The sequence below is a fragment of the Pan paniscus genome, chromosome 23 (assembly GCF_029289425.2).
Source record: "Pan paniscus chromosome 23, NHGRI_mPanPan1-v2.0_pri, whole genome shotgun sequence".
Classification (NCBI taxonomy): Eukaryota; Metazoa; Chordata; class Mammalia; order Primates; family Hominidae; genus Pan; species Pan paniscus.
The window spans coordinates 56,296,697-56,323,979 of NC_085927.1; the positions used below are offsets into that span (position 1 = coordinate 56,296,697).

Genomic DNA, 27,283 nt, shown 5'->3' on the forward strand with positions numbered 1-27,283 from the left:
ACCACTCTCGGGGTGGCTCTTTATTTTTAAAAACCACCATTGGCTACATTTGGAGTAATTCATCTTGGTGATGAGTCAGGAGGTATCAAGGAAAGAGCATCTTCAGAGGCGGGAGGATGAGTCACGAAATTTCTACGGTGACAGGGAGGCATGAAAAAACAGGATTTCAAGACCCAAATGATTAATGGCTCAATGGTTTCCACCTGGTTCCACTGTTGTACGCTAACCAATTAAGCCTGCAATCTGGAATAAAGTACTTTCACCTGAGGGCCACTTAAAAGCAACTCATGTCACTTCATGCGTTTAGGTTTTCTTTTAAGTGGATCTCACCCTGTAACCTTGTCCTACTGTTCTCCTAAAGCAGGCAGTTAAGTCGGGCAGGGAAGGTGAGTAAGCCGTGGGCTACGGTCAGGGAAGCCCCGAGCTGGCTAAGAAAGTGCCATTGCTGGCCGGGCACGGTGGCTCACGCCTGTAATCCCAGCACTTTGGGAGGCTGAGGCGGGTGGATCACTTGAAGTTAGGAGATCAAGACCAGCCTGACCAACATGGTGAAACCCCATCTCTACTAAAAATACAAAAATTAGCTGGGCGTGGTGGCCTGTGCCTGCAACCCCAGCTACTTGGGAGGCTGAGGCAGAGGAATCGCTTGAACCGAGGAGGCGGAGGTTGCAGTGAGCGAAGATTACGCCACTGCACTCAAGCCTGGACAATAGAGTGAGATCATCTCAAAAAAGTTTAAAAAAAAAAAAAAAAAGTACCATTACTGAGATCATCTCCAGGTTCGTGGAGCCCACACCTGGGCCCAGCGCCCATCCTCCAGCTCTTTTCCCCGGAGGGAAGTAAACAGAGGAAACCACCCGAGACCCTCGGCCATGTGACCTGGGGACATGTACACAAAGCCAGGGTGAGCCCGGCCACCCGCAGGCCCCGGGCACCTACCAGTGAAGTCCTCGAAGCACTCGCAGGTGTAGCCGCCCTCGCGGCTGCGGCAGCGGCCGTTGGCGCCGCACGGGTCGGAGTAGCAGAGGTCGATCTCCGTCTCGCAGTAGTCGCCGGTGAAGCCGGGTGGGCAGCGGCAGCGCAGGCCGTTGATGGGGTGGATGGGCCGGAAGAGCACGGTGGTGGAGCTGAGGAAGGGCGCGGAGCTGTCGAAGCGCAGCACGGACACGCACTTCATGTAGTTCTCGCAGGGCTCGCGCAGGCAGATGTTGTCGTCGAAGGGCAGCACGCGCTGCGTGGAGATGGTGGTCAGCAGCGTCCGATTCAGGTAGATCTGCTCCTGCAGGTCCTCGGACGGGAAGAACTGGCCGCGGACGCCGCCAGGCAGCAGCGCCGAGAAGGTCACGTTCAGGATGTTGGAGCTGACGTCGGTGTCGTTCTGGACGTTGAAGACGAAGACGTCGTCCTTGGTGGTGGACAGCACCGCGGCCACCCCCTCCACGAAGAGGGCCAGCAGCGGGGACAGGAACTTCTCCTGGGACATGTTCTCCAGGCGGACAGTGATGCTGTTGGTCAGCATGTCGTCCGTGATGATGGTGACACGCAGGGTGCAGAAGGCCGTGACGCTGTGGATGCCATCTGCAGACACAAGGAAAGTCAGGGTCATTCAGATGCTGCGGGAGTCACAGGTCCTATAGGCCCCATCCCAGGAGCAGCCTCAGGCATGCTTGGCAAAGGAGAAGAGAGCCTGGGCATCCCCACTCCCCATTCCCCACCCATGACCACCACCTTGACCCTTCCTCCTTCAGCACCCTGGCCCCTGCCCCCCATGACCACCACCTTGACCCTCCCTCCTCCAGCACCCTGCCCCCCACCCCCAACGACCACCACCTTGACCCTTCCTCCTTCAGCACCCTGCCCCCCGCCCCCAACGACCACCACCTTGACCCTCTCTCCTTCAGCACCCTGGCCCCCGCCCCCCATGACCACCACCTTGACTCTCCCTCCTCCGGCACCCTAACCCCTGCCCTGGCTTCCTAAAGCACAGCTCCGATCACATCTTTCTCTGGCTCCGAATCCCTCAGAGGGCCCCAAGGCGCTCAGCAGGGCACCCTGACGACCACCAGGATTCAGCCCCTCACTGCCTGAAACTCCTCACACGCTTTGGTTCCAGCCACATGAGGACTTGAAGCCCCCTTCTACCTCCTCTGCACCTGCCCTGGCCTCCAGGGATCCCACCCTGCCCAACCTCCCAACAGTTCTTCCTGTCCTCGCAGCTCAGCTCAAACTCTGCAGTGCCTGGCAAGCCCGCCCTGGTCCTGCCCAGGCGACATCCCCACCGACGTGCTGTGCTGAGGGTCCCACTTAGCTCGGCTGTACCCCACGCAACTCCACATGCCCAGCACACAGGAGGAGCCGAGGAGCACCACTTTACAAAGACACACAGCAGCCTCTCAGCCAGCAGTAAACACATCATCAAGTGAGGTACTTAGGAGTCTGAGGCCAAGACGGTGGAGCACCTCGGTTGCAAAGTCGCATGCATCATCGGTTCCAGGCCCAGAATTGGATGAGACGTTCAGGGGGTGGGTCATGGGTACCAGTGGCTCCCAGGGACGGAGCAGCGGCCCCTGCCCAGGGGCCCTCACCTGCCACCTCCAGGCCCGGGCTCAGATGTGGGGTGGGATTTGCAGAATAGCCTGCCAAGTCCAGGTCCTCCAGGCCTGGCTCGGATTCTGTGTTCCAGGAGCCCCCACCCCATGAGGCCCCCTGCCCATGGCCCCCACAAGAGCTCCCACCCTGGTTTCCATGGAGCGTGGGGCCCCTGTCACCCCTCAGAGTCCTGGGCCTCAGTAAGTGCCCCAGTCAGGAGGACAGGAGCTGGGCAGGGAGCCAGAGAGGGCCAGGCCCTCCTCCCTCTCATTCTGGGGACTGTGAGGAAGTGTCTGGGCCTTTGGAGGGTGATGAGGCCCAGAGGCCACCTTGTCACCCCGAGCCCGGCAACACACCCGACAAGGCACAGCGGCACGCGGGGATCCCAAGAGGAAACGGAACAAGAGCAGCAGGTGGCTCCGCACCCGGTGCTTTCCCAGCGCCAGGAGCCACCAGTCACATCTGGGAGGGACCTGGAGTCAGGTAATTTGTCTAAACAACAAAGAAATGCAACCACTGCAGAAGCCACAGATGCGTGCAGGTGCAGTGGACCCAAGATCCCAAGAGATTCTAACAGAACCAGCACCACCCCCAGTTCACAGGTGAGGAAAACGGAGGCAGAAGCCAAATTTCACACCCAGAAACGCAGGCCCGGCTGGGGATGCCCAGCTCCCACCCCAGTAACGACACTCGGGTCATGCCCTGGGTGCTGTTGCTCTGCCAGGTGGCCTTCAGGACAGTGTGGCAAGTCAGGACTCAGAACGTGAAATTAATATTTGTACAACCTCGGTGTGGGGAGGGCGCCTCTGGCTCTGGCATAAACCCAGAGCCCTTCGAGGCTACTCAGTTCTGTGGGCAACTCCCACAGAGCACCTCGGAGCAGGAAGGAGCAGCCCAGAGGGCGTCCGCAGAGCCCAGAGGCAGAGGACCAGTGGCTGTAAGGAGAAGAAGAGGTGGGGAAAAACACAAATGAGGCCAAAAGGTCTGAGGCAAAGGACATGGTGGGAGACGGCCTCAGAGAGTGCGTTCCTTCCCTCCCCGACCCCAGCTGCTCCCACTCCGAAGGGGGCCTCCACTGCCCTGCCCTGCCCTGGAGCAGGGTGGCCCTGAGATGGCTGGGTCCCACAGGATGTAGCAGGAAACACGTCCTCCAGTTCCTGGCCCAGGCCCCAAGAGGGCTGGAAGGTTCTGCCTCTTTCTTCCTGGTGCCCAGAACCCACACTAGAGAGGGCACATCGGGAAGAAGTCAGCACTCCCGTCCAGGGCCCCGGCCAATGGAAGCCCCAGACCCCAGATGTGACCCACCGGGCTGCTGAGACTCAAGCCACCCCAGGGAGGACCCGGACACCACAGAGCAGAGACCAGCCCCGCACTGAGCCTGGCCACACTGTGAGTAGGTAATACGACCAGAGTTGGAGGCCACTGGGTTTGGGATGCTTTGTTACACAGCACCAGACAACCAAAACCAATACAGTCGACTCATAGACCAACCGTTCATCAACTTAAAACATTAAACCTCACTGCCCGGCATATAAGATATTAATGTGTTGCTGGGAACCGAACTGTGTCTCCTCAAAATTCTAACCCAAGGGGATGGGTTTTGGAGATGAGGCCTCTGGGAGGTAATGAGGGTCAATGATGAGGTGACGAGGGTGGGGCCCCACCAGGGGATTTGCATCCTCACAGGAAGAGACAGCAGAGAGCTCTCCTCTCCTCCGCATCAGGACGCAGCAAGAAGGCACTGTCTACCAGCCAGGAAAACAAAGCCTCCAGGAACCTGGCCACGCTGCCTCCCTGATCTTGGACTTGCAGCCTCAAGAACTGTAAGAAAACAAATGTTTGTTGTTTAAGCCACCCATTCTGTGGTATTTTTAAATGGCAGCCCTAGCAGACTGACATATATTAATATAATTCAATTAAAATAAATTAACATGCTAAACAACGTGTTAAAAATGTGAACGTAAGTTAACATAGTTTTGTCTTACGCAATGCTCATAAATAACTCTAATTTGCTACATCCCGTTTATATATTCCTTTGCCAAAAATAAATTGTAAACATTCAACGACCCTAAGCTTTGAGCAATCATCCTTCTGGAAGCCCAAACACACACACCAAAGACAAAGAAACCACCTAAAGGTCCATCAGCTGGGAAATGCACAACCCAATTAGAGAAGCCACACAATGGACTACTACGCTGTCATGAACATAAGTGTGTCTAAAATATGCGCAAATAAAATGAAAGGGACACGCACAGTGTGATCCCATTTTGTGAGGGGGCTGCTTTACTTATGCATGAACATGTTATATATATATAGAAAACTCTGGAAGGAGCCGGGCGTGGTGGCTCACACCTGTAATCCCAGCACTTTGGGAGGCTGAGGTGGGCAGATCACAAGTTCAGGAGATCGAGATCATCCTGGCTAACATGGTGAAACCCCGTCTCTACTAAAAATACAAAAAATTAGCTTGCGTGGTGGCGGGCGCCTGTAGTCCCAGCTACTCAGGAGGCTGAGGCAGGAGAATGGCATGAACCTGGGAGGCAGAGCTTGCAGTGAGCCGAGATCATGCCACTGCACTCCAGCCTGGGCGACAGAGTGAGACTCCATCTCAAAAAAAAAAAAGAAAAAGAAAACTCTGGAAGGATACTGCAGCGACTCCTACAAAGGATGTAAAAGGATGGGGTGGCAGAGAGTGAACCACCTTTCTACTTTACTGCTCATTTTGTGTTACTCAGCTGTCTTAAAATTAGCATGTACCATTTGGGTTGCTACTTTTTGTAACAAAAGAAAAAGATGAGTCAGCCACACCTATGTTCATAGCAGCGCTATTCACAAGAGCTGAAACATGGAAGTGACCTGCATCCACCGACAGATTAACGGATTAAAAAAATGTGGTCCGGCCAGGTGTGGTGGCTTACACCTGTAATCACAGCACTTTGGGAGGCCGAGGTGGGTGGATCACGACGTCAGGAGTTCAAGACCAGCCTGGGCGACCTGGTGAAACCATGTCTCTACTAAAAATACAAAAATTAGCTGGGCGTGGTGGTGCATGCCTGTAATCTTAGCTACTTAGGAGGCTGAGGCAGGAGAATCGCTTGAACCCAAGAGGTGGAGGTTGTGGTGAGCCAAGATCATACCACTGCACTCCAGCCTGGGCAACAAAGCAAGACTCTGTCTCAAAAAAAAAAAAAAAATGTGGTCCATGCATACTATGGAATATTATCCAGCCTTAAAAAGGGAGGAAATTCTGACACACGCTACAACATGGATGTACCTTGAGGACTTGATGCTCAGTGCAATAAGCCGGTCACATGGGAGGCTGCACTTACAGGAGGTCCCTAGAGGAGTTCGATTCATAGAGACAGAAAGTAGAATGATGGGTGCCACGGGTGGGGAGGCAGATTGGGGAGCTGTTGTTTAATGGGTGTGGGGTTTCAGTTTGGGGCCATGAAAAAGTTCTGGAGATAGATGGTGGTGATGGCTGCACAGCAAAGCTAATGTGCTTAATGCCACAGAACCACACACTTAAAAATGGTTAAAGTGGTAAACGTATGTGTATTTTACCACAATTACACATTTTTTAAATAGGCCAGTCTCAGTGGCTCACGTCTGAAATCCCAGCACTTTGGGAGGCCGAGGCGGCAGATCACCTGAGGTCAGGAGTTCGAGACCAGCATGGCCAACATGGTGAAACCCTGTCTCTACTAAAAATACAAAAAATTAGTTGGGCGTGGTGGCACGTGCCTGTAGTCTCAGCTACTCGGAAGGCTGAGGCTTGAGAATCGCTTGAACCTGGGAGGCAGAGGTTGCAGTGAGCTGAGATTGCGCCACTGCACTCCAGCCTGGGGGACAGAGCAAGGCTCTGTCTCCCCTCAAAAAGGAAAAATCTTAAAAACAGCCTATGACCCATAGGCATTGCTCGGCCATGTGCTGAACACCCCTAGGGTCTGCCAGCCTCAGTTTCCCTCCACCATCATCCTCATGTGGCAGCCAGGGTGGTCTTCCTAAAATATTGACCTCATCACCTTGCTCCCTTGTGGCCCCTAATGGCACCCAGCATAAAATATACACCCCTCTGTCCTGTGGTCTGCGTGATCTGTCCCTGTCATCGTGTGACCGCTCTTCCTGCCCCGGGGCCTTTGCACATCTCCTGGCTGGAGCACTGCCCTCCTTCTCATACACTGGCTACACCCCTGGGTCCCTCGCTGGAGGACCCTCCATGCTGAGCCCCTCACTCCCATCTGCCACATCCCAACTTCAGTTCTTGCACAAGAGTGGCAGGGCTCTCTGTGTTTGTTTTGTTGTTTTTTGTTTCTTTGTTTGTTTTGAGATGGAGTCTCGCTCTGTTGCCCAGGCTGGAATGCAATGATGCGATCTCAGCTCACCGCAACTTCCACCTCCCAAATTCAAGTGATTCTCCTGCCTCAGTCTCCCAAGTAGCCGGGATTACAGACGTATACCACCACGCCTGGCTAATTTTTGTATTTTTAGTAGACGAGGTTTCACCACGTAGGCCAGGCTGGTCTCAAACTCCTGACCTCAAGTGATCGACCCGCCTTGGCCTCTCAAAGTGCTGGGATTACAAGCATGAACCACCGCGCCCGGCCTAGGGCTCTGATTTTCTTATTTGTTTATATCTGTTTCTTTCCCCCTGAGTCCCTGAGGACCCAGAACCTGTAGGTCTTGTTCCTGCTGCACCTGTCACATCTAGTACAGTTCCTGGCACTCAGAAGCCACTGGATAAACATTTGTGGAAGAAAGGGAGGGAGGGAGGAGGAGGGGAGGGAGGGAGGAAGGAGGAGGGGAGGGAGGGAGGAGGAGGGGAGGGAGGGAGGAAGGAGGAGGGGAGGGAGGGAGGAGGAGGGGAGGGAGGAGGAGGGGAGGGAGGAGGAGGGGAGGAAGGGAGGGAGGAGAAGGGGAGGGAGGGAGGGAGGAGGAGAGGAGGGAGGGAGGAGGAGGGGAGGGAGGGGGAGGGAGGAAGGAGGAGGGGAGGGAGGGAGGAGGAGGGGAGGGAGGGAGGAAGGAGGAGGGGAGGCAGGGAGGACGAGGGGAGGGAGGGAGGAGGAGGGGAGGGAGGGAGGACGAGGGGAGGGAGGGAGGAGGAGGGGAGGGAGGGAGGAGGGGAGGGAGGGAGGAGGAGGGGAGGGAGGACGAGGGGAGGGAGGGAGGACGAGGGGAGGGAGGGAGGAGGAGGGGAGGGAGGGAGGAGGGGAGGGAGGGAGGAGGGGAGGGAGGGAGGGAGGAGGGGAGGGAGGGAGGAGGAGGGGAGGGAGAGAGGACGAGGGGAGGGAGGAGGAGGGGAGGGAGGAGGAGGGGAGGGAGGAGGAGGGGAGGGAGGGAGGAAGGAGGAGGGGAGGGAGGGAGGAGGAGGGGAGGGAGGAGGAGGGGAGGGAGGAGGAGGGGAGGGAGGAGGAGGGGAGGAAGGGAGGGAGGAGAAGGGGAGGGAGGGAGGAGGAGAGGAGGGAGGGAGGAGGAGGGGAGGGAGGGAGGAGGAGGGGAGGGAGGGAGGAGGAGGGGAGGGAGGGAGGAAGGAGGAGGGGAGGCAGGGAGGACGAGGGGAGGGAGGGAGGAGGAGGGGAGGGAGGGAGGACGAGGGGAGGGAGGGAGGAGGAGGGGAGGGAGGGAGGAGGGGAGGGAGGGAGGAGGAGGGGAGGGAGGACGAGGGGAGGGAGGGAGGAGGAGGGGAGGGAGGGAGGAGGGGAGGGAGGGAGGGAGGAGGGGAGGGAGGGAGGGAGGAGGGGAGGGAGGGAGGAGGAGGGGAGGGAGAGAGGACGAGGGGAGGGAGGAGGAGGGGAGGGAGGAGGAGGGGAGGGAGGGAGGAGGGGAGGGAGGGAGGGAAGAGGGGAGGGAGGGAGGAGGAGGGGAGGGAGGGAGGAGGAGGGGAGGGAGGGAGGAGGAGGGGAGGGAGGGAGGGAGGAGGAGGGGAGGGAGGGAGGGAGGAGGAGAGGGAGGGAGGGAGGAGGAGAGGGAGGGAGGGAGGAGGAGGGGAGGGAGGAGGAGGGGAGGGAGGGGAGGGGAGGGAGGAGGAGGGGAGGGAGGGAGGAGGAGGGGAAGGAGGGAGGAGGAGGGGAGGGAGGATGAGGGGAGGGAGGGAGGAGGAGGGGAGGGAGGGAGGGAGGATGAGGGGAGGGAGGGAGGGAGGAGGAGGGGAAGGAGGGAGGAGGAGGGGAAGGAGGGAGGAGGAGGGGAGGGAGGGAGGGGAGGGAAGGAGGGAGGAGGAGGGGAGGGAGGGAGGGAGGAGGAGGGGAGGGAGGGAGGAGGAGGGGAGGGAGGGAGGGAGGAGGAGGGGAGGGAGGGAGGAGGAGGGGAGGGAGGGAGGAGGAGGGGAGGGAGGGAGGAGGAGGGGAGGGAGGGAGGAGGAGGGGAGGGTGGGCGGATGAGGGGAGGGAAGGAGGGAGAAGGAGGGGAGGGAGGGAGGACAAGGGGAGGGAGGGAGGGAGGAGGAGGGGAAGGAGGGAGGAGGAGGGGAGAGAGGGAGGGAGGAGGAGGGGAGGGAGGGGAGAGGAGGAGGGGAGGGAGGGAGGGAGGAGGAGGGGAGGGAGGGAGGACAAGGGGAGGGAGGGAGGGAGGAGGAGGGGAAGGAGGGAGGAGGAGGGGAGGGAGGGAGGGAGAGGCAAAGGGGCCAGAGAAGTATGGTGTCACTTTTAACTCCAACATCAACATTGACACAAACAGCATAATGAGACTTCATTTTTTCATGTGAGCTATTTTTTTGTGCCTGTTTGACGTTTTTTTTTTTAGGGTCCACTACAATAATACAGATAGGGTACTGTTTACTTCCTCGTGGCAGTTGTTATGAAACATGCTTTTATCTTAAACCACACATGGATGTGTTTGTTCTGGCCCAATATGCAAAGGCCACACTGATTTTAACCAGGAAAATAAGCAGGTACTTGAAAAATTGATTAATGTTTGGGTCTGAGCTTATGTATCATAGTGAGAAGCCCAGGCCTTCTTGGGGTGCCCTGAGCTACTCTGACCCCCACAAGTTGGGTGGAGGCTCCAGCACTGGGGCCTTCCTGGGGGCAGCCCAGGAAGGCACAGCACAGAGAAACACCCCAGAACAAGGACCCATATTCTAGGGACATCCATCTTCACTCAGGGATAAAACGATGACATAACAGACAGAAAATAGCATGAAATATTAACGACCTTGAAGTGTGCTACAGAACACGACGAGTGCCTTACTGTTAATACTAACATCAATTTCCTTCGAGACCACGGGCCACGGTGAAATTACTTTTTACTTCAGTAGTCTGGGTTGGATTTTGAACCAACCTGCAGCTTAAGCCTTCAGATACACACATCTAAACGCCACCAGTATGGGAATGCTGAGCCAAGCACAGCCTATCCCCACGACGGAATATGACGCAGCTAAACCACACAGTAGCACTAACCTCCATTTCTGGCAGAGATAGATCAAGACAACATGATGTTAGGTTACAAGAAACAGGCCGGGCGCAGTGGCTCACACCTGTAATCCCAGCACTTTGGGAGGCCGAGGTGGGCGGATCACCAGAGGTCAGGAGTTCGAGACTAGCCTGGCGAATGTGGGGAAACCCCATCTCTACTAAAAATACAAAGATTAGCGGGGCGTTGTGGTGCACGTCTGTAATCCTAGCTACTTGGGAGACTGAGGCAGGAGAATCGCTTGAACCTGGGAGTCGGAGGTTGCAGTGAGCCAAGATGGCACCACTGCACTCCAGCCTGGGCGACAGAGTGAGACTCCACCTCAAAAAAACAACAAAAAAAAGGAAGGAGTTACTCTTTCACACAAAACAAAACAAAAAAAATGTTTCTACATGAGCCCAGAGAGCTATCGGCACTGTGGACAGTGGTTCTGTCTGCGTTGCTGATTTTGTTTTTTGTTTGTTTTTTTTATAAAACTTAATTTTGAAACGGTTTTAGATTTACAAAAAATTTACTAATACAGCGGGTTCCCAGAGACCCCACACCCAGGCCCCTATTAGTTACGTTATTACATTAGCATGGTAGGTTTGGGGGTCTTTTGCTTGTTTGTTTTGAGACAGAGTCTCATTCTGTGGCCCAGGCTGGAATGCAGTGGTGTGATTACTGCAGCCTTGAGCTTTGAGCTCCTGGGCTCAAGTGATCCTCCTGCCTCAGCCTCCTGAGAAGCTAGGACTACAGGAGCACGCCACCATGCCTGGCTGGGTTTTCTCTTCTTGTTTTTTGTAGAGGTGAGGCCGTGCAATGTTGCCCAGGCTGGTCTCACACTCCTGGCCTCAAGTGATCCTCCCACTTCAGCCTCCCAAAGTGCTGGGATTCACAGGTGTGAGCCGCTGCCCCTGGCCTCAGCATTTGTCGTAAGGAACGAGCCAGTATTGATAGGTTATTAACTGAAGCCTGTTCTCTCTGCAGATTTCCCTCATTTCCACCCACTGTCCTCTCCTGCCCCAGGACCCCAGACCACACTCAGCTCCCCTGCACCGTGGTGGCTTCCAGCCTTCCCTGGGTCTGGGACCTGTACAGTTTTCAGGGGCTGCGGTCTGTGGCCTTCAGGTGATGATGACTTTCTGCCTCACGCTGTCCCCCGTGGTTTCATTTCTGTGTGTGAGTACAGGTCAGTTCACAGTTTGGGGTCTGCTTGATTCCGGGAGGCACGGCACCCACCCAGCACTCTCTCTGCCCGTGCTCCGGGCGTTCCTCCCAGGCCTGCAGCGGCTCCGCGGCACCTCAAAAGCGATCAAGTGCCATCCCCTGCTTTCCCGGGAAGGGTGAGTCACCTCATAGTGGCTGAGACATGGGAAGGAGACAGAGCAGATGGCAGAGCGCGAGGCTGCGGGGCCCTCCTGGCAGGTACTGTACAAACCTGAACCACATCATGGGAAGGAACTTTCTGGGTCTTCATGGAGGTTGGGACCTGTCCAGTCCCCCTGACTTTCGTGAAAGACTCTGCAGTAAGATAAAGGTTATCTGCGATCGTGTTCCCCATGGTGGGCTCATGCTGTGGGGCAGTGGGGGCAGAGGTCACATCATGGCCTTCAAGGAGCAGGCAGCCCTCAGGGGACAGGGGACAGTGCCGCAGTTCCGAGACTCGGTGGCAGGTGATTGGCAGCTGTGGGTGAAGAGCAGCGCAGCTGATGCTGGACGGCCCCGGGAGACAGGGGAGGGGGTTTCCTAGGAAGAATGGAGTTTGCCACACAAAGTGAAGGGGACAGGCCTCCTGAGAGCACAACGCATGAAAAGCAGCAAAACCAGCAAGGCATGGGGACGGGTGGCATCAGCTCCCGGGGCCGTCGGAGCAAAGGGCATCACCAATACAGGACATTCACTCTCTCTGTTTTGGAGGCCAGGGATCTGAAATTCAGGTGTTGGCAGGGTTTGTTCCTCCTGGAGGCTCAGGGGAGGGTCTGCTCCGGGCCCCTTTCCCTGGGGGCTGGGGGTCCAGCAGTCCTTGGCGTTGCTTGGCTCCTAGGTGCACCCCTCTGGCCTCTGCCTCTGCGTCAAGTGGCTATGGCTCTCCCTGTGTCGTCACGGCTCTGTCTTCTGTTCACCGCACCGGAAGCCAGTACAGCCTCATGTCAACACCTCAATTACAGCTGCAAAGAGCCTATTTCCAAATAACATCCCACTCTGAGGTTCCAGGTGGATGTGAATTTTGGGGGGACGTTAGTCAACCCCGGGAATGCAGAGTAGCCGAGAGACACGGGCACGGAGGCAGGGGGTGGGTGAACCTCCGACTGCTGCCGGCCTCGTGGGCTCTTGGTGCAGGGTGGCAGGGGTGGCTGAAGGAGAAATGTCCGCAGAGGTGTGGACAGGACCCATGCACCACGAGGAACCATCGCTGGCCCCTTGACAGGTGAGGACACCAAGGCACAAAGAAGCTGAATGTGCCTGGTAAGGTGACTCGGGCTGAGTGGCAGGGCCCAGATTAACCTGAGGCCAAGTCCCCAGTGATGGTGGATGGGAGGGACAGAGGAGATGGTCCAAGAGGACCCTAGTCCTGGCATGGGAGGGTCTGCTGAGGACATGGAGGAGGAAAGGCCAGTTTGTGACCCACCTGGGGCCTTGGGGATGACCCAGTGAGATGGAGCCACAGGCAGCTGGAGACGCAGCCAGTGCCAGGCAGGAACCAGGGGCCCACTCATTCACTGTGAGTCTCTGTCACCACCCCATGCACCACAGCCTGGGGGGCTCCTCCACTCTCCCATCACCAACGCCCCTCGAGGCCTGGTTAGGGCAGCCCATGATGCCCTCGAGGTCCAGAGTCATTCCCCGTGGCCGGCTGTGATCACATCCACAGGGCGTTGCTTGCTGTCCAGCTGGTAAGAGACACAGGGTGCGTGCCTGTCCTTCCCGAGGCCTTCACAGCAGGCAGGGAGGGCCCTGCTTGGTGGCTCCTGGTGCCTCCCATTCAAAGCCAGGGAACTTTGAAGTGGCTGTGTGCGTCTCTCTCTCTTCTGGGTTTGTTTTGTTTTGTTTTAGAGGCCAGATTGGGGCCAGACAACAGGTGCGATGTGTCGATCCTGCTACCTGAGGGCGTGTGGCTTTTCTCCTTTCTGGGCAACAATCTAGGACCTGCGTCTCACGAATGCAGGTTCACGTCACAGGAACAAGGGGACAAGCACTTTCAGGGTTGGGTGTGCGGCGCATGTCAGGATGTCAAGCCACGAGAGGAAGAGTGAGCCTCGGACCCAGGAGAGCAGAGTCTCATCCCAGCACGAGCGTCTCCAGCAAGCTGGACTGTAGAAAGGCCCACGTGCGGCTCACGATGCCTCGGGAACAAAGTCCTGTGTTAACCTTGCAGTCAAGGTAAAGGGCGCAGCTCTGCCCGGGGGCAGGGCTGGGGAGGGCAGAGCCAGCCTCCTAGTCCTCCTTGTCCCCATCTGTGCCACTGGCTGGAAAATGGAGAAGGAGGAGCCCTCCTGACACCCCCAGGAAGCCCACATCTTGGTTTCCCTGGTTTTCTCCTCTTTGGAATCCAAGTCTACACTCTGTAACCCCACCACTGCCATCCCCTCGGGCTGCTGCAGGTGGGTCCTCACACATCCTCCCGTTGGTCCCACCTAGTCTTAGCCTCAGACAAGCACCCCCGGCAGCCAGCACCCACCCCAACCCTGCCCCAGTGTCTGGTCCTGATGCCTGGTCCTGACCCCTAGACATTGTGTAAAACTCAAATAAGTGTATTTAATATATCCATTACTTGTAAATTTATCATTTATTTGTGGTAAGAATGTTCAAAATCCTTTCCTCTAGCTATTTTGAAATATGCAATACAATATTATTAACCATAGTCATCCTATTGTACAATAGAGCAACAGAACTTATTCCTGCCATCCTACTGTAACTTTGTACTCTTTGACCAATCTCTCCCCAAGCCCCTCTTCCTCCTCACCTCCCCAGATTCTGGTGACCATTATGCTACTCTCTACTTCTTTTTTTTTTTTTTTTTTTTTTTTTTTTGAGACGGAGTCTCACTCTGTCATCCACCCTGAACTCAAGCTGCAGGTCCCAGGCAGGTCACTTAACTTGTTGGAGAGGCTGCCGGGATCTGCCAAGAACAGCAAGCCGCTTCTCCCATGGCCAAGCACAAATCAAATGGAAACGCACAGGCAGGCCCTGGGAAGCCCATCAACAGGCAAATGAGGAGCGTGTTAAAAGCTCTGAAAAGCTTCTAGAGCTTCAAATCATTCAAACACAAATGCCATTTTATCTTGCCGCATTATTCTGTTTCAAAGGCACACTTATTCACTTAACATCCTTCCTCGTCTCCTAAATTATAAAACCCTAGAAATGACAAGAATTATTCTGTCACAAGATATGGAGGAGAGCACGAAAGAACCACATCCCCAGACCCTCAGCATTAGATGAGTCAGGATAAACATTACACATTATTATTACTGAAAAAAACCCAACTTCAGGTAGCACAAGAAATAAGGAGGCCTTAAAAACGACAGACACCCTGACACACGCTACAACACAGATGAGCCTTGAAGACATCACACTGAGTGAAAGAGGCCGGTCACAAAAGGACAAATACTGTCTGCTTCCGCTTACGAGAGGTCCCGAGAACAGTCAAATCCACAGAGACAGAAAGTAGGATGGTGAGTGCCAGGGACTAGGGGAGGGCTGTGGGGAGGTGGCGTTGAATTGGCACAGAGTCTAGTTTGGGAAGATGAGGAAGTTCTGGAGGTGGATGGTGGTGATGCCCGTGAAACAATGTAAATGCATTTAATGCCACTGAACTGCACACTTAAAAACGGCCAAGCTGGTTCGTTTTATAAAGTTTATTGCAATTAAAAATAAAGAAACGAATGGGGGGGAAAGAAACAAGGAGAAATGAAGCTACGAAGATATCTAAAACCTCCTTCTCAATGTCACTCCCACATTTATTATTTATGGTAAAATCACATAATCCTCGATAACACTTATTAAGAAATGTTCTCTCCTGATTTCATGTACAAAATAAAGCTCATATCCTAAGGCAGAAGTTAGAATCTAATTCAGGATTTAATACTATTAAGTTGTTCCATGTTATTCCAACACAGCTCATCATGTCTCTGCTTGATGGAACCTTCTGGAAGCCTGAAATAATAACAGGCCCCACTGTGCCCCAGGAAGGTGTGTTCACTCACCAACATAGCCAGCCCAACGCCAGCCTAAAGAAGTTGTGGGCTGAGACGTTGAGCAAGTGCATTCTTGTCAGGAGGCAGAACTTTCATTTAAGAGTTAAGGATTGCTTCCTCACAAAGCTCAACATAGAATTAACACATGACCCAGAATTCTATCCCTAGGTGCAATGCAAAAAAAATTGAAAACATACATCCACACAACTTGTCCACAAATGCTCACCACAGCATTATTCACAATAACCCAAAGTGGAAACCCAAACGTCCACCAATGTATGAATGGACAAACCCAATATGTTCCATTCATACAATGGAATATTATTCAGCCATAAAGAGGAAGTAGGCTGGGCACAGTGGCTCATGCCTGTAATCCCAGCATTTTGAGAGACCGAGGTGGGTGGATTGCCTGAGCTCAGGAGTTCAAGACCAGCCTGGGCAACATGGTGAAACCCCATCTCTACCAAAATATAAAAAATTAGCCAGGCGTGGTGGTGCACACCTGTGGTCCCAGCTACTCAGGAGGCTGAGGTGGGAGAATCGCTTGAACCTGGTAGGCAGAGGTTGCAGTAAACTGAGATGGTGCCACTTCACTCCAGCGTGGGCAACAGAGTAAGACTCCGTCTCAAAAAAAAAAAAAAAAAAAAAAAAGAGGAAGTACTGACCAGGCTACAACGTGCATGAAACTCACAAACTTTCCGCCAAGTGAAAGAAGCCAAACACGAAAGGCCACATAATCATGATTTCATTGATATGAAACACCCAGAATCCACAGAGACAGAAGCCATGCTGGTTGCCAAGAGCAAGGGGCAAGAGGTACCGGAAGTGATTAAGCTTACTGGGTATGGGGCTTTCTCAGGTGATGAGAATGTTCTAGAACTGCACAGAGGGAGAGGTTGCACAACACTGTGAATGTAACAAATGCCACTGAAGTGTTCATTTTAAAGTGGTAATTTTATCGTATGTGAGTTTCACCTCAATTTTTTTAAAAGGAAAAAAGAGTTAAGAATTGATTCTTAGTAAAAATTTGTATCATTTTGGCGTGTCATTGTCCAAAAGGAGAAAGCGATTCTAAAGGGCATTTCAAGAACGATTTCTTTCAAACCAAGCTGTCGAATGAAGTCAGAAATGAACAGGTTTCTAAGACGTGGAACCGCTTCTCCTTCCAAGAGCAGGAAGCCACCTTCCGACCCTGGAGACACCAAACTCCCCCACCTTAAAGATGCTGAGTATGGCTTGGGTAGAGCCAAAGTCGCCATCTGTTTACACCATGAGCTAAATATCATGGGAGAAGCCCACACAGGCCCACCCGCCGCAGTGAAGGCACCAGCCGGGACTTCGACAGGGATCAAACACCCGGAGTTTATCAGGAACCTTCTGTTGTCTCTGCTTAGCTTCAAGTCCTCACAGAACAATCTGAAGGCATTCGTTTGCTGAACAGGAATCCAAACGTCTGACCACAAGAAACCCCTTGTTGGGGAGTGCCGGGAACTCCTGTGGGGAGACGCTGAGTGGCCAACGAGCCTGTTTTTTGTTTTGTTTTGTTTTATTGGCTTTTTTTTTTTTTTGAGACGGAGTCTTGCTCTGTCACCAGGCTGGAGTGCAGTGGCACAATCGGCTCACTGCAACCTCCACCTCCCGAGTTCAAGCGATTTCCCTGCCTCAGCCTCCCGAGTAGCTGGGGCTACAGACGTGGGCCACCACGCCAGGCTAATTTTTTGTATTTTAGTAGAGACAGGGTTTCACCATGTTGGCCAGGATGGTCTCGATCTCCTGACCTCATGATCCACTCGCCTCAGCCTCCCAAAGTGCTGGGATTACAGCCTTGAGCCACGGCACCTGGCCAATGCTGTTTTAAGATAAGAAGAAAAAGAAGGAACCCCTGGGCTTCAGCTTCCAGGACAGGTACCCCATGGCAGCACTGTGGACTCTCGTGGGGGCTGGGTAACTCTCTGTGGGGTGCCAGCCCCCGGGAGGATGCTGGGCAGCACCCCTGGCCTCCACCCACTGGATGTCAGCAGCACCCCCACCCCAGGCTATGATGACCACACATGTCTCCAGACAACACCTGCCAGGGCAGCAGCACACCAGCTGAAAACCCAGCCCTCGGAAATGATCACCCAAACCTCTGGACCCCTTCCGGCCTGAGACGCTCAGCAGGTACCAGGAGCCCGGGAAGCACCGAGCTCAGGGCTCCTTGGCTCAGCACCTGGCTTTGCCAGACCACTCGGGCCTCTGCGCCTCCCGACAGCGCCGTCTGGGGCATTCCCCTGCCAGCTGAGCCCAGAGATTGACACGGGCTGGGTGAACGGGGAGCCATTCCAGCCTCGCTCTTCCCTGCCAGAACCAGAAAGCCACCTCTCTGCCCTCGTCCTGGAAAAATGGGCCAAGTTCCCCAAGGCAAAGATTAAACGACAAAACAAATTTCAAAGAACAAGTGGGCACCTGGTTCTGAGCCAAATGATGCCTTCCAGCATGACAACGCGGCCCTGAGCACCTGCCAAGGGACAACCATATGTTCCCTGGCCCGACGTGTCCACGAGCCACTGCCAGCCCAAGAGAGCTGTGGACAATAAAGATGAGAATTTTTTTTTTTTTGGGATGGAGTCTCGCACTGTCGCCCAGGCTAAAGTGCAGTGGTGCGATCTCGACTCACTACAACCTCTGCCTCCCGGGTTCAAGCGATTCTCCTGCCTCAGCCTCCCAAGTAGCTGGGATTACAGGTGCGTGCCACCATGCCCAGCTAAATTTTTTTTTTTTTTTTTTTTTTTTGGTATTTTTAGCAGAGACGGGGTTTCACCATGTTAGCCAGGCTGGTCTCGAACTCCTGACCTTGTGATCTGTCCGCCTCGGCCTCCCAAAGCGCTGGGATTATAGGTGTGAGCCACCGTGCCCAGCCGAAGATGAGACGTCTTAGTAAACACAGCAACGAGCCCAACCCAGCCCTGCAGCAGGTCCTGCTCAGAGCTCTCAGGCTCTTCAGCCACTGCTCACCGCAGGCCCAGGGAGTCAGGAACGACCAGGGCCAGTCTGGAACATTCCAGGCTCCAGGTCTAAAAGTGCCATCCGGCACCCAGCCAGGCTTCTCATCCAGCCACCTCAATGGCCAGAGCAGCAGGTGACCCTCGGCCTCCCTCTGCGTGCCCCTGTGCCACTATCTCCACCTTCCTCCTCTCCTTGCCCGGAGTCTCCCATGCTCACACCTGCGGCTGGTGCAGCATCCGCCGACGGACACTCCCGGGGTTTTGCTGAATCCTGGGAGCTTCTCTCCCTCCAAAATGACCTGCTGGACTCAGGTCTGTCCCGACCCCCATGCTTGTCAGCAGTGCCTCTGAAATGCTGACTCATCTCCAGGGACCAACCTGCGTCAAGCCGCTCCTACTCCTGAGCCCGAAGGCCCTCCTGTGCAGAAAGGCTGCGGCAGCTGCCAGGGGAAAACTGTCTGGGCCCTGCCCTGGAAGCCCCTACCACTCCAGGTGCGCCTCAAGCAGACGCCTCGTCTTTGGGAAAAAGCTACCCATGGTGGCTGAACCGGCACTGCAGCCATGTCCCCCGCGAGCTCATCATGGAGCCAGAGACCACAGCTGCCTCTGGGCAGGAGATGCTGGGTTCCAGGGGCCAGGGATAGTGAGCTGAGAATTTTTGTGGTTATTTGGACTTTTTTGGGGGGGCGGGGGTGGGTAGAAAATTAAACCTTATTTATTTTTAAAACCAAACCACTAGGAAAATATATCACAGCCGGGAAGCAGCAAATGGACAGGCTGTCTTATCATTTCAAGTAATAAGCTGGTGAAAATACAATGAGGTTGCTATCAAAACAACAAGGTGCCATGCCGGAGCAGGAACACTGCAAGCTGCGAAAGCCCCAGGCAGAAATGGTATTTGGTAACGGGGGCTGCCTCTCCTTCACTCTCAGGGAGTCAGCTCATCCTAGCCCAAGTTGCTTCCTTTTTCTCCCTTGAATTTCCTGTTGCCAGGGGTTTGTCTCGACTGGACTCTGTTAATTCAGGGGCTAAGTAGGCAATGCTCGGTTTAGGTCTTCATTCCATCTGTTCTACAAAAACCAGGTTTTTCCAAATCCAGTACTTCATAACTCTGTTATAATCAAGTAGCCAAACGCTCCTCTTCTACTGTTCACTCCTATATACTAGTATGTATCACAATCAAAACCCCCTTCTCTTCACGGGCAAAGTGTTACTGCAAGATTGTCCTGTCATTTTGCTACACACAGCCTCAAGGCCCATCAGCCAGTAATTCTGCTTCCCACAATTAGCGTGTCGTCGCCTGTCATGTTTTTGCATGGTCTCCAAGCTGTGGTAGACAAAATAATGTCTCCCCCTCACCTCCCAAGAAGAGGTCCATGTCTCAAGATGCAGCATGTCATAATTTTAAGAAATGTACATCCACATCATGATGACCAGAAATGGGGATCCTTTCAAAGTTCTTATCCAAATGATAAGGAACCTTTCAAAGTTCTTATCCAAATGAGTTTCCCTCCCAATTCCACATCTTAAAATCAACTTGTATGCCCTTGTATAAATTACACAAAACCAGGAAAACAAAGACACAGAAAACATTTTTTCCCTTCTAAGTGAGTGACCTCATGGATTTTGTTTCACAGCTTATGGAAAATGATGCAGAAACACTTCTGGTAAACAGGATGTTGGCAACGAAGAGGAAATATCTCTCTGCAAACTCCACCAACTCTAACCTGCCAGCCTGTTGGTACCTGTGTAGTAAGAAGAGTCTGGTACCTTGGAGTGCTCTGGCTTGTTACAGGGGAGATCCTTACTGCCAGGACAAGCACTGGCCACAGGAAATATAAGCTCTAAAACTCTCCTGTCATATCTCTGACCCAATTTAGCACCACTTTTTTCTGTTTCATTTTTTAGGACTAAAACATAAAAGAACCAGTGTCCAGAGGCAAGTGACATATGCTTTACACTTACGACCATCCTTCATTTCTTCATTCATAAACTTTGCTTAAAAGACTAAAATTCCGGCTGGGTCCGGTGGCTCACGCCTGTAATCCCAGCACTTTGGGAGGCTGAGGCGGGTGGATCACGAGGTCAGGAGTTTGAGACCAGCCTGACCAACGTGGTGAAACCCTGTCTCTACTAAAAATACAAAAATTAGTTGGGCATGGTGGTGCATGCCTGTAGTCCCAGCTACTCAGGAGGCTGAGGCAGAAAAATGGCTTGAACCTGGGAGGTGGAGGTTGCAGTGAGCTGAGATCGTGCCACTGCAGTCCAGCCTTCCAGCCTGGGCGAAAGAACAAGACCATGTCTCAAAAAAAAAAAAAGACTAAAATTCCCAATTCCTTATAAAAAATATATTATTGCCCTCAGCCCCGACGGCCACTGGCAAAGACTTTTATTTCCCAATGGATGAGAGAGCCTCCTTCACCTTCTCGGTCATAGTTGGGAGCAGGTGCATGTGGTCATCCACACACTTGGTCACACCACCTTCCAGCTTCTGCTTCACCTGAAGCTCCTTACTCCCAGCATCTATTGAATCTTTGGCTTTGTCGTTGCAATGCGTGGTGCACTGGACCAGGCGGTCCTGGAACTTCTCCAGCTCACTGGTGATCAAAGCCTGGGCTTAAGCCAGAGGCACATGGCGGCGCTCGATGCACTGGTGCACCTGCTCCGTGGAGGCCTGACTATCCTCACAACAGCTGGTGCTGCACCAGAACATGAGACAATGCATCTTCCAGATGTTCTCTCTCTCCAGACTCTTCACCATGGAGTCCACCGCCTCCTGCACCCGCAGCTGCTGCAGCTCCACAGTGGCAACCCTGTGCTGCCCCAGTTATTTGGACGTTTATAAATCTTTTTTTTTTTTTTTGAAACAGAGTCTCACTCTGTTGCCCATGCAGTGGCATGATCTCAGCTCACTGCAACCTCTGCCTCCCGGGTTCAAGAGATTCTCCTGCCTCAGCCTCCCGAGTAGCTGGGATTACAGGCATGTGCCACCATGCCTGGCTAATTTTTGTATTTTTAGTAGAGATGGGGTTTTGCCATGTTGGACAGGCTGGTCTCGAACTCCTGAGCTCAGGTGATCCACCAGCCTCAGCCTCCCAAAGTACTGGGATCATAGACATGAGCTACTGCACCCGGCTGACTTTTATAAATCTTGGCCATGGCCACGTGTGGTAGACAAAATAATGTCTCCCCCTCACTTCCCAAGAAGAGCTGCATGTCTCAATCCCCAGAAGCTGTGACTGCGTTATGCCACATGGCACAGGGGCACGGCCGCTCACCAGCAACCTTAACCCAAGAGAGTATCCTGGAGGATCTGGGTGGGCCCAGTGTGGCCACAGGATCCTTAAAAGCAGAGGAGGGAGGAAGAGTGGGAGAAAGAGCTTATGGGGACAGAGGAAGTCAGGGGATTCTATGCTGCTGGCCCTGAAGACAGAGGAAGGGCCATGAGCCAGAGCAGAATCTGTTCTGCCTCCCTGGGTAGCTGGAGAGGCAATACCAGATAATGAGAGCAAAGACTTGTGTAGCTCTTGCAATCCTCAGGGGACTCCAGGAGGCAGAAAATCCAATCACCCGGTTTTACTGATGAGGAAACCAAAGCACACAGAGGTTAAGTGACTCGCACAAGGTCACAGAGGAAGTGGGTGGCAGAGTGGGATTGCACATGCCTGTAAACTCAGCTACTCGAAAGGCTGAGGCACGAGACTCACTTGAACCCAGGAGGCAAAGGTTGCAGTGAGCTGAGCTTGCGCGCTGTACTCCAGCCTGGGTGAAAGAACAAAATCCCGCCTCAAAAAAAAAAAAGAAAATTATCTACAGGGTCCTTCATAGGGAACTCACAAGATGATTCTCTAATCTCCACAGAAGACCAATAGGTCAAGAATAGCCAAGGCATCCCTGGAGAACAGGGGAGGGGAACAAGCTCTATCTGATGTCAAGATTTATAGCCTGTAGACAAAGGAGTGCTGGCATGGAGCAGACCAACAGACTGATGGACAGAAGATGGAGCCCAGAAACAGGTCCACACGCACACACAACAGAGCTGGCAAATGGGAAAGAGGAGCATTCCCACACATGGTCCCAAGCCACTCAGCTGTCTACATAACGGACAAAGTGAAACTGGATCCCTACCTCACACCAAGCACAAACATCAATTCCAGGTGAACTAAGAACTTAAACAGGAAAGACAAAGCCTATTTTAGCAAAGATCATTCAAAATCATGTTTATGATCTTGAGATAGGTAAGCAATTCTTAAACATGACACACAACACACTATCATAAAGGGAAAAAAGTATGATTTTGATTACATTAAAAACAAGGACTTTACAAAGAACCTTATTAATAAATTAATGATGAGACATTAATTAACATAAGCCACAAACTGTGAGACCTGCCTCACTGGGTGTCTAGGGCGCGGTCCTCACAGTTGAGCACACCCTCTTTATGGAAACATGCTCTTCCTGACTTTTTTTTTTTTTTTTTTTTTTGAGACAGAGTCTCACTCTGTCACCCAGGCTGGAGTGCAGTGGCAGCCCACAGGTTTTCCATTCAAGGTGCTTTCCCTGACAATCCCACTCTGCCACCCACTTCCTCTGTGAACTTGGGCAAGTCACTTAACCTCTATGTGCTTTGGTTTCCTCATCAGTAAAACCGGGTGATTGGATTTCCTGCCTCCTGGAGTCCCCTGAGGATTGCAAGAGCTATGTAAGTCTTTGCTCTCATTATCTGCTATTGCCTCTCCAACCACCCAGGGAGGCAGAGCAGATTCTGCTACCCCAGTGACAAGGGGTGTGGGGCCCAGAAAGGCTCAGGAACTATGCCCAGGACACACAGCTGTCTGTTGGGGATGCAGGTCGCCATCTTCCTGCCAAGGTAGAGTGAGGTCTGCAGTCTCCACGTGTCTACTCAGCTCTTTCACACCAACACTTTCAGGAGAGAAAAATAATTATTAACTGCAGAGGCTTAATGAGGATATGGAGCTGCAAGGCTTTCTAATACCAATAATTTGTACCTATTTAAGAGCAAAGGTGTAACAACAAAGGCACTGGCACCAACAGGCTCAGATGCCACATCCCTTGCCTCCAGGTAAAGGAGCACAACTGTCAATTTCACGGAGCACAGAACATTCCCAGGCTCCCACAGGCTCCCACGCTCTGGCCCGGCTCTCAGACTCACCTGTAGGGAGGAGCGCCCCAGGCCTTCCGCCCAGAAATCCAAGGGTACAGGGCAAGAGAAGGGGAGCTGCTGGGGAGAGCCGTTACGACGGTGGGGACGGGTCCGAGGTCTGAACTGGGCACCAGTAAACCTGGCATCCACAGGGCCCACCAGACCCAGCTGCTCAGTCCCAAGCAAGACCGCTGGGAGGGTCCTGCAGGGGACAGAGTCCCTCCTTCCACCAGCCCAGCCCAGCCCATGGTGGCAGCTGCCTCGGGCCCAGCCCTCCCCAGAAATGCAGGCTGCAGCATCTGCCAGGAACTTGGAGGAGCCACCCCTCCTAGCCCTGAAATGTGTCCCCACTCAGGGGCCCTGAAATCCCTTCCAGAATAATTTCACAGAGACCTCTTTTGAAATGCAAATACCAGGGAGAGGCTATATTAAGCCACTGACCCCTGATAGGGTTAGTGCCTCAAGTTAGAGCTGGGGGCAGCCCGGGACAGCCTGGCAAGGGGCAGCTGCGCTCACATACCATGAGGGCTACCTGGCCCACTCACTGCAGCACCTGTTTTGGCTGGGCATGGGGGTTCTGCCCCAGAGACCCTGTGGCCATCAGAGATGCTGGAGTGAGTGCTCACAGGGACCCCGCCCAGGTGCTGGGGAGGTCCAGCTGCTGCCTGAGGTCTCCAAACACTACCGAAGCCCACCTCCAGGAACAAGGATATCATCCTTGTTACTTCCAGGGACGCCTCCCTCCAATTTAGTGAATGGCGAGCAAATCATTTTCTTTGGGGGAAAAGATCAAATATTGGCCCAGACGTCTATTAATTTGCAACTTGCATTGAAACTGCTGAGAACAGAAAAGCTGAGATTTCGTTTTTCTAGTTAAATATTTGCTGAGAAAATTCCAGTCCTAAATTTCAAGAGACTGATTGGGCATGACATTAGAAGGGTCATTTGAGATGATTAACTAGATGCTCTCGTGGAAGAAACCTGAGAGAAAGATGACGCAGGCCTCCCCGTGAAAACACTCAGTTTTAGCCAACAGAGAAAGTGTGTGTGTTAGCATCCTTGCTTTTGTCTTGATTGCAGCTTCGAGGTTTTTCTGTAGTTGAGTATTTTAATTTATTTCTTTCAGGCCTCTCTCCCCTGCCACCTCCAGATGGTGAGATTCGTTTCCAGTATTCAAAGACTAGAACAAAAACTCTCACCTCATATTGGGTTCTGCTGGAAGACAAGCCCTCCATCCTGACCTTGGCTCGGGTTCCTCTTCCCAGGCCTTTGTGAGTGGCACCCCCAACTCCCTCTCCCTGAGGCTAATGAGCTGGACGCCTATTTTGAAACCAGTGAGTAAGAAGATTCAAGCAAAGACTCAAAGCTCCGTTTGGACGGGAGGAGGCCCATGTGCCCGGGAGGCTGCATGCGGGGCCGCCAGGCAGCTTCTGTCTGGCTCATTATGGAGGATCCGGGAGAGAAGTGAACGTCACAAGTAAAGCTGAAAATAAAATCTGGCTGGCTGACACCTCCCCTTTCATCACACATCCCATGCCTGAGCATCTCCAAATTGCCGAGGAGCAAAAGCTCATCTCCAAGACAGGCGGCCAGCAGGCTCCATGCACCTCTCCATCCACACCTGCGCTGTCTGCGCCCATGGGGTTTGTGTGGCAGGGACCGTTGACGCTCAGGTTCTGCACAGTGCCTCCCACAGTCTGGGGAAATGGGCGCACTGGAGCCATCAGACCCCGCAGAGGGAGAAACAGAACCCTGTTCTGCAAACGTGAACCTGTTTTGTTCAGCATGTCCTGCTTGTGTCGTTTGTCTATGACAGTGATACGTGTCGTGGTCCAAACTAATCTGCTCTTAATATGCTCTAACCTTTCAGGTACTTTTTTTTTTTGAGACAGAGTCTCGCTCTGTCACCCAGGCTGGAGTGCAGTGGCGTGACCTCGGCTCACTGCAAGCTCCGCCTCCCAGGTTCACGCCATTCTCCTGCCTCAGCCTCCCAAGTAGCTGGGACTACAGGAGCCCGCCACCTTGCCCAGCTAATTTTTTGTGTTTTTATAGTAGAGACGGGGTTTCACCGTGTTAGCCAGGATGGTCTCGATCTCCTGACCTCGTGATCCGCCCGCCTCGGCCTCCCAAAGTGCTGGGATTACAGGCGTGAGCCACCGCGCCCGGCCTCAGGTACTTTTTAAAGTCATGCATCAAGGCCGGGCACGGTGGCTCACGCCTGTAATCCCAGCACTTTGGGAGGCAAGGAGAGTGGATCACTTGAGGCCAGGAATTTGAGACCAGACTGGCCAACATGGTGAAACCCCATCTCTACTAAAAATACAAAAATTAGCTGGGCGTGGTGGTGGGCGCCTGTAATCCCAGCTACTCAGGAGACTGAGGCATGAGAATTGTTTGAGCCTGGGAGGCAGAGGTTGCAGTGAGCCAAGATCATGCCCCTGTACTCCAGCCTGGGCGACAGACTGAGACTCTGTCTCAAAAAAAATAAAGGCTGGACGCAGGGGCTCACGCCTGTAATCCCAGCACTTTGGGAGGCCAAGGCAGGAGGATCACCTGAGGTCAGGAGTTTGAGACCAGCTTGGCCAACATAGTGAAACCCCCTCTCTACTAAAAATACAAAAATTAGCCGGGCGTAGTGGCGCACACCTGCAATTCCAGCTACTCGGGAGGCTGCAGCAGGATAATCGCTTGAACCCGGGAGGTGGAGGTTGCAGTAAGCGGAGATCGTGCCACTGCACTCCAGCCTGGGCGACAAAGCAAGATTCCGTCTCAGAACAAAAAAATTAAAATAAAGTCATGCATCAGGACACGTCCACACAGGATGTCTTCTGAAATGCCTCCAGGCCCATATTCCCCCACCTCTCTCCAACAGTTTCTGTTCTGGCCCCTGCTCCCCACTCATCACACGTTTACTGAGCACCTACTGTGTGTCTGCTCCCGCCCCCTGCCCCCCTCCACTTCCTGCCCTCACTCCCACTCCCACTCCCACTTCCACACACCCAAGGTCTCAAGAACAGCAGCTCCAAATTCTTCCCATGGCACCTTTGGCTCAGATCTGGAGAGATGGAAGAGCTGACGCTAATATCACATATCCTGCTATTACATGATTAAGAGATGACTTACAAGTAACAAATTGGATTTCCCTCTTAGAGTACCCCAAGGGTCCTGAAAGAGGATTTCAGTTCTCGAGCTAATTACTGCAGCTGACGATGTCTGCAATTCACTCATAATTAAAAACTATTTGGTATAATATCTTTTTAAAGATTCTAATCTGCAACCTAAACTCAAAGAAACTCTAATTAAAATTGCTGTCACTCATTAATTCAACAAACATTTGCCGGCCCTGTGTGTACGAGGCTGAGATCTAGGGATGCCAAGAGGAAAAACCACAGTCCTGCCCTCAAGGTGTCCTTGGCCTGGTGGAAAAGACAAATGGGGCCAATTAGCATGGTGAGCCCCATGCGGGAGGGGAGTCTAGGGTGCAGTGCAGGTGGGGGGTGAGGGGGAGGGGAGTCCAGAGTCCAGGGTGCAGGTGGGAGGTACAGGGGAGGGGAGCCCAGGGTGCAGGTGGGGGGTGCGGGGGAGGGGAGCCCAGGGTGCAGGTGGGGGGTGCGGGGGAGGGGAGCCCAGGGTGCAGGTGGGGGGTGCGGGGGAGGGGAGTCCAGGGTGCAGGTGGGGGGTGCGCGGGAGGGGAGTCCAGGGTGCAGGTGGGGGGTGCGGGGGAGGGGAGTCCAGGGTGCAGGTGGGGGGTGCGGGGGAGGGGAGTCCAGGGTGCAGGTGGGGGGTGCGGGGGAGGGGAGTCCAGGGTGCAGGTGGGGGGTGCGGGGGAGGGGAGTCCAGGGTGCAGGTGGGGGGTGCGGGGGAGGGGAGTCCAGGGTGCAGGTGGGGGGTGCGGGGGAGGGGAGTCCAGGGTGCAGGTGGGGGGTGCGGGGGAGGGGAGTCCAGGGTGCAGGTGGGGG

At 53.8% G+C, this 27,283-nt stretch overlaps 1 protein-coding gene and 1 pseudogene across 2 annotated transcripts in view; both read right to left on the minus strand.

The window, feature by feature from the left end:
- Positions 1-27,283, minus strand: part of CELSR1 (cadherin EGF LAG seven-pass G-type receptor 1) — a 185,724-nt gene that overhangs the window by 108,940 nt on the left and 49,501 nt on the right. For both annotated transcript variants that reach the window (XM_034951717.4, XM_034951716.4), the window contains exon 2: positions 940-1,578. In XM_034951717.4, coding sequence (XP_034807608.3) covers positions 940-1,578 — 639 coding nt within the window. The remainder of the gene's footprint in view (positions 1-939; positions 1,579-27,283) is intronic.
- LOC129395186 (protein FAM136A-like) lies at positions 20,138-23,041 on the minus strand (annotated as a pseudogene).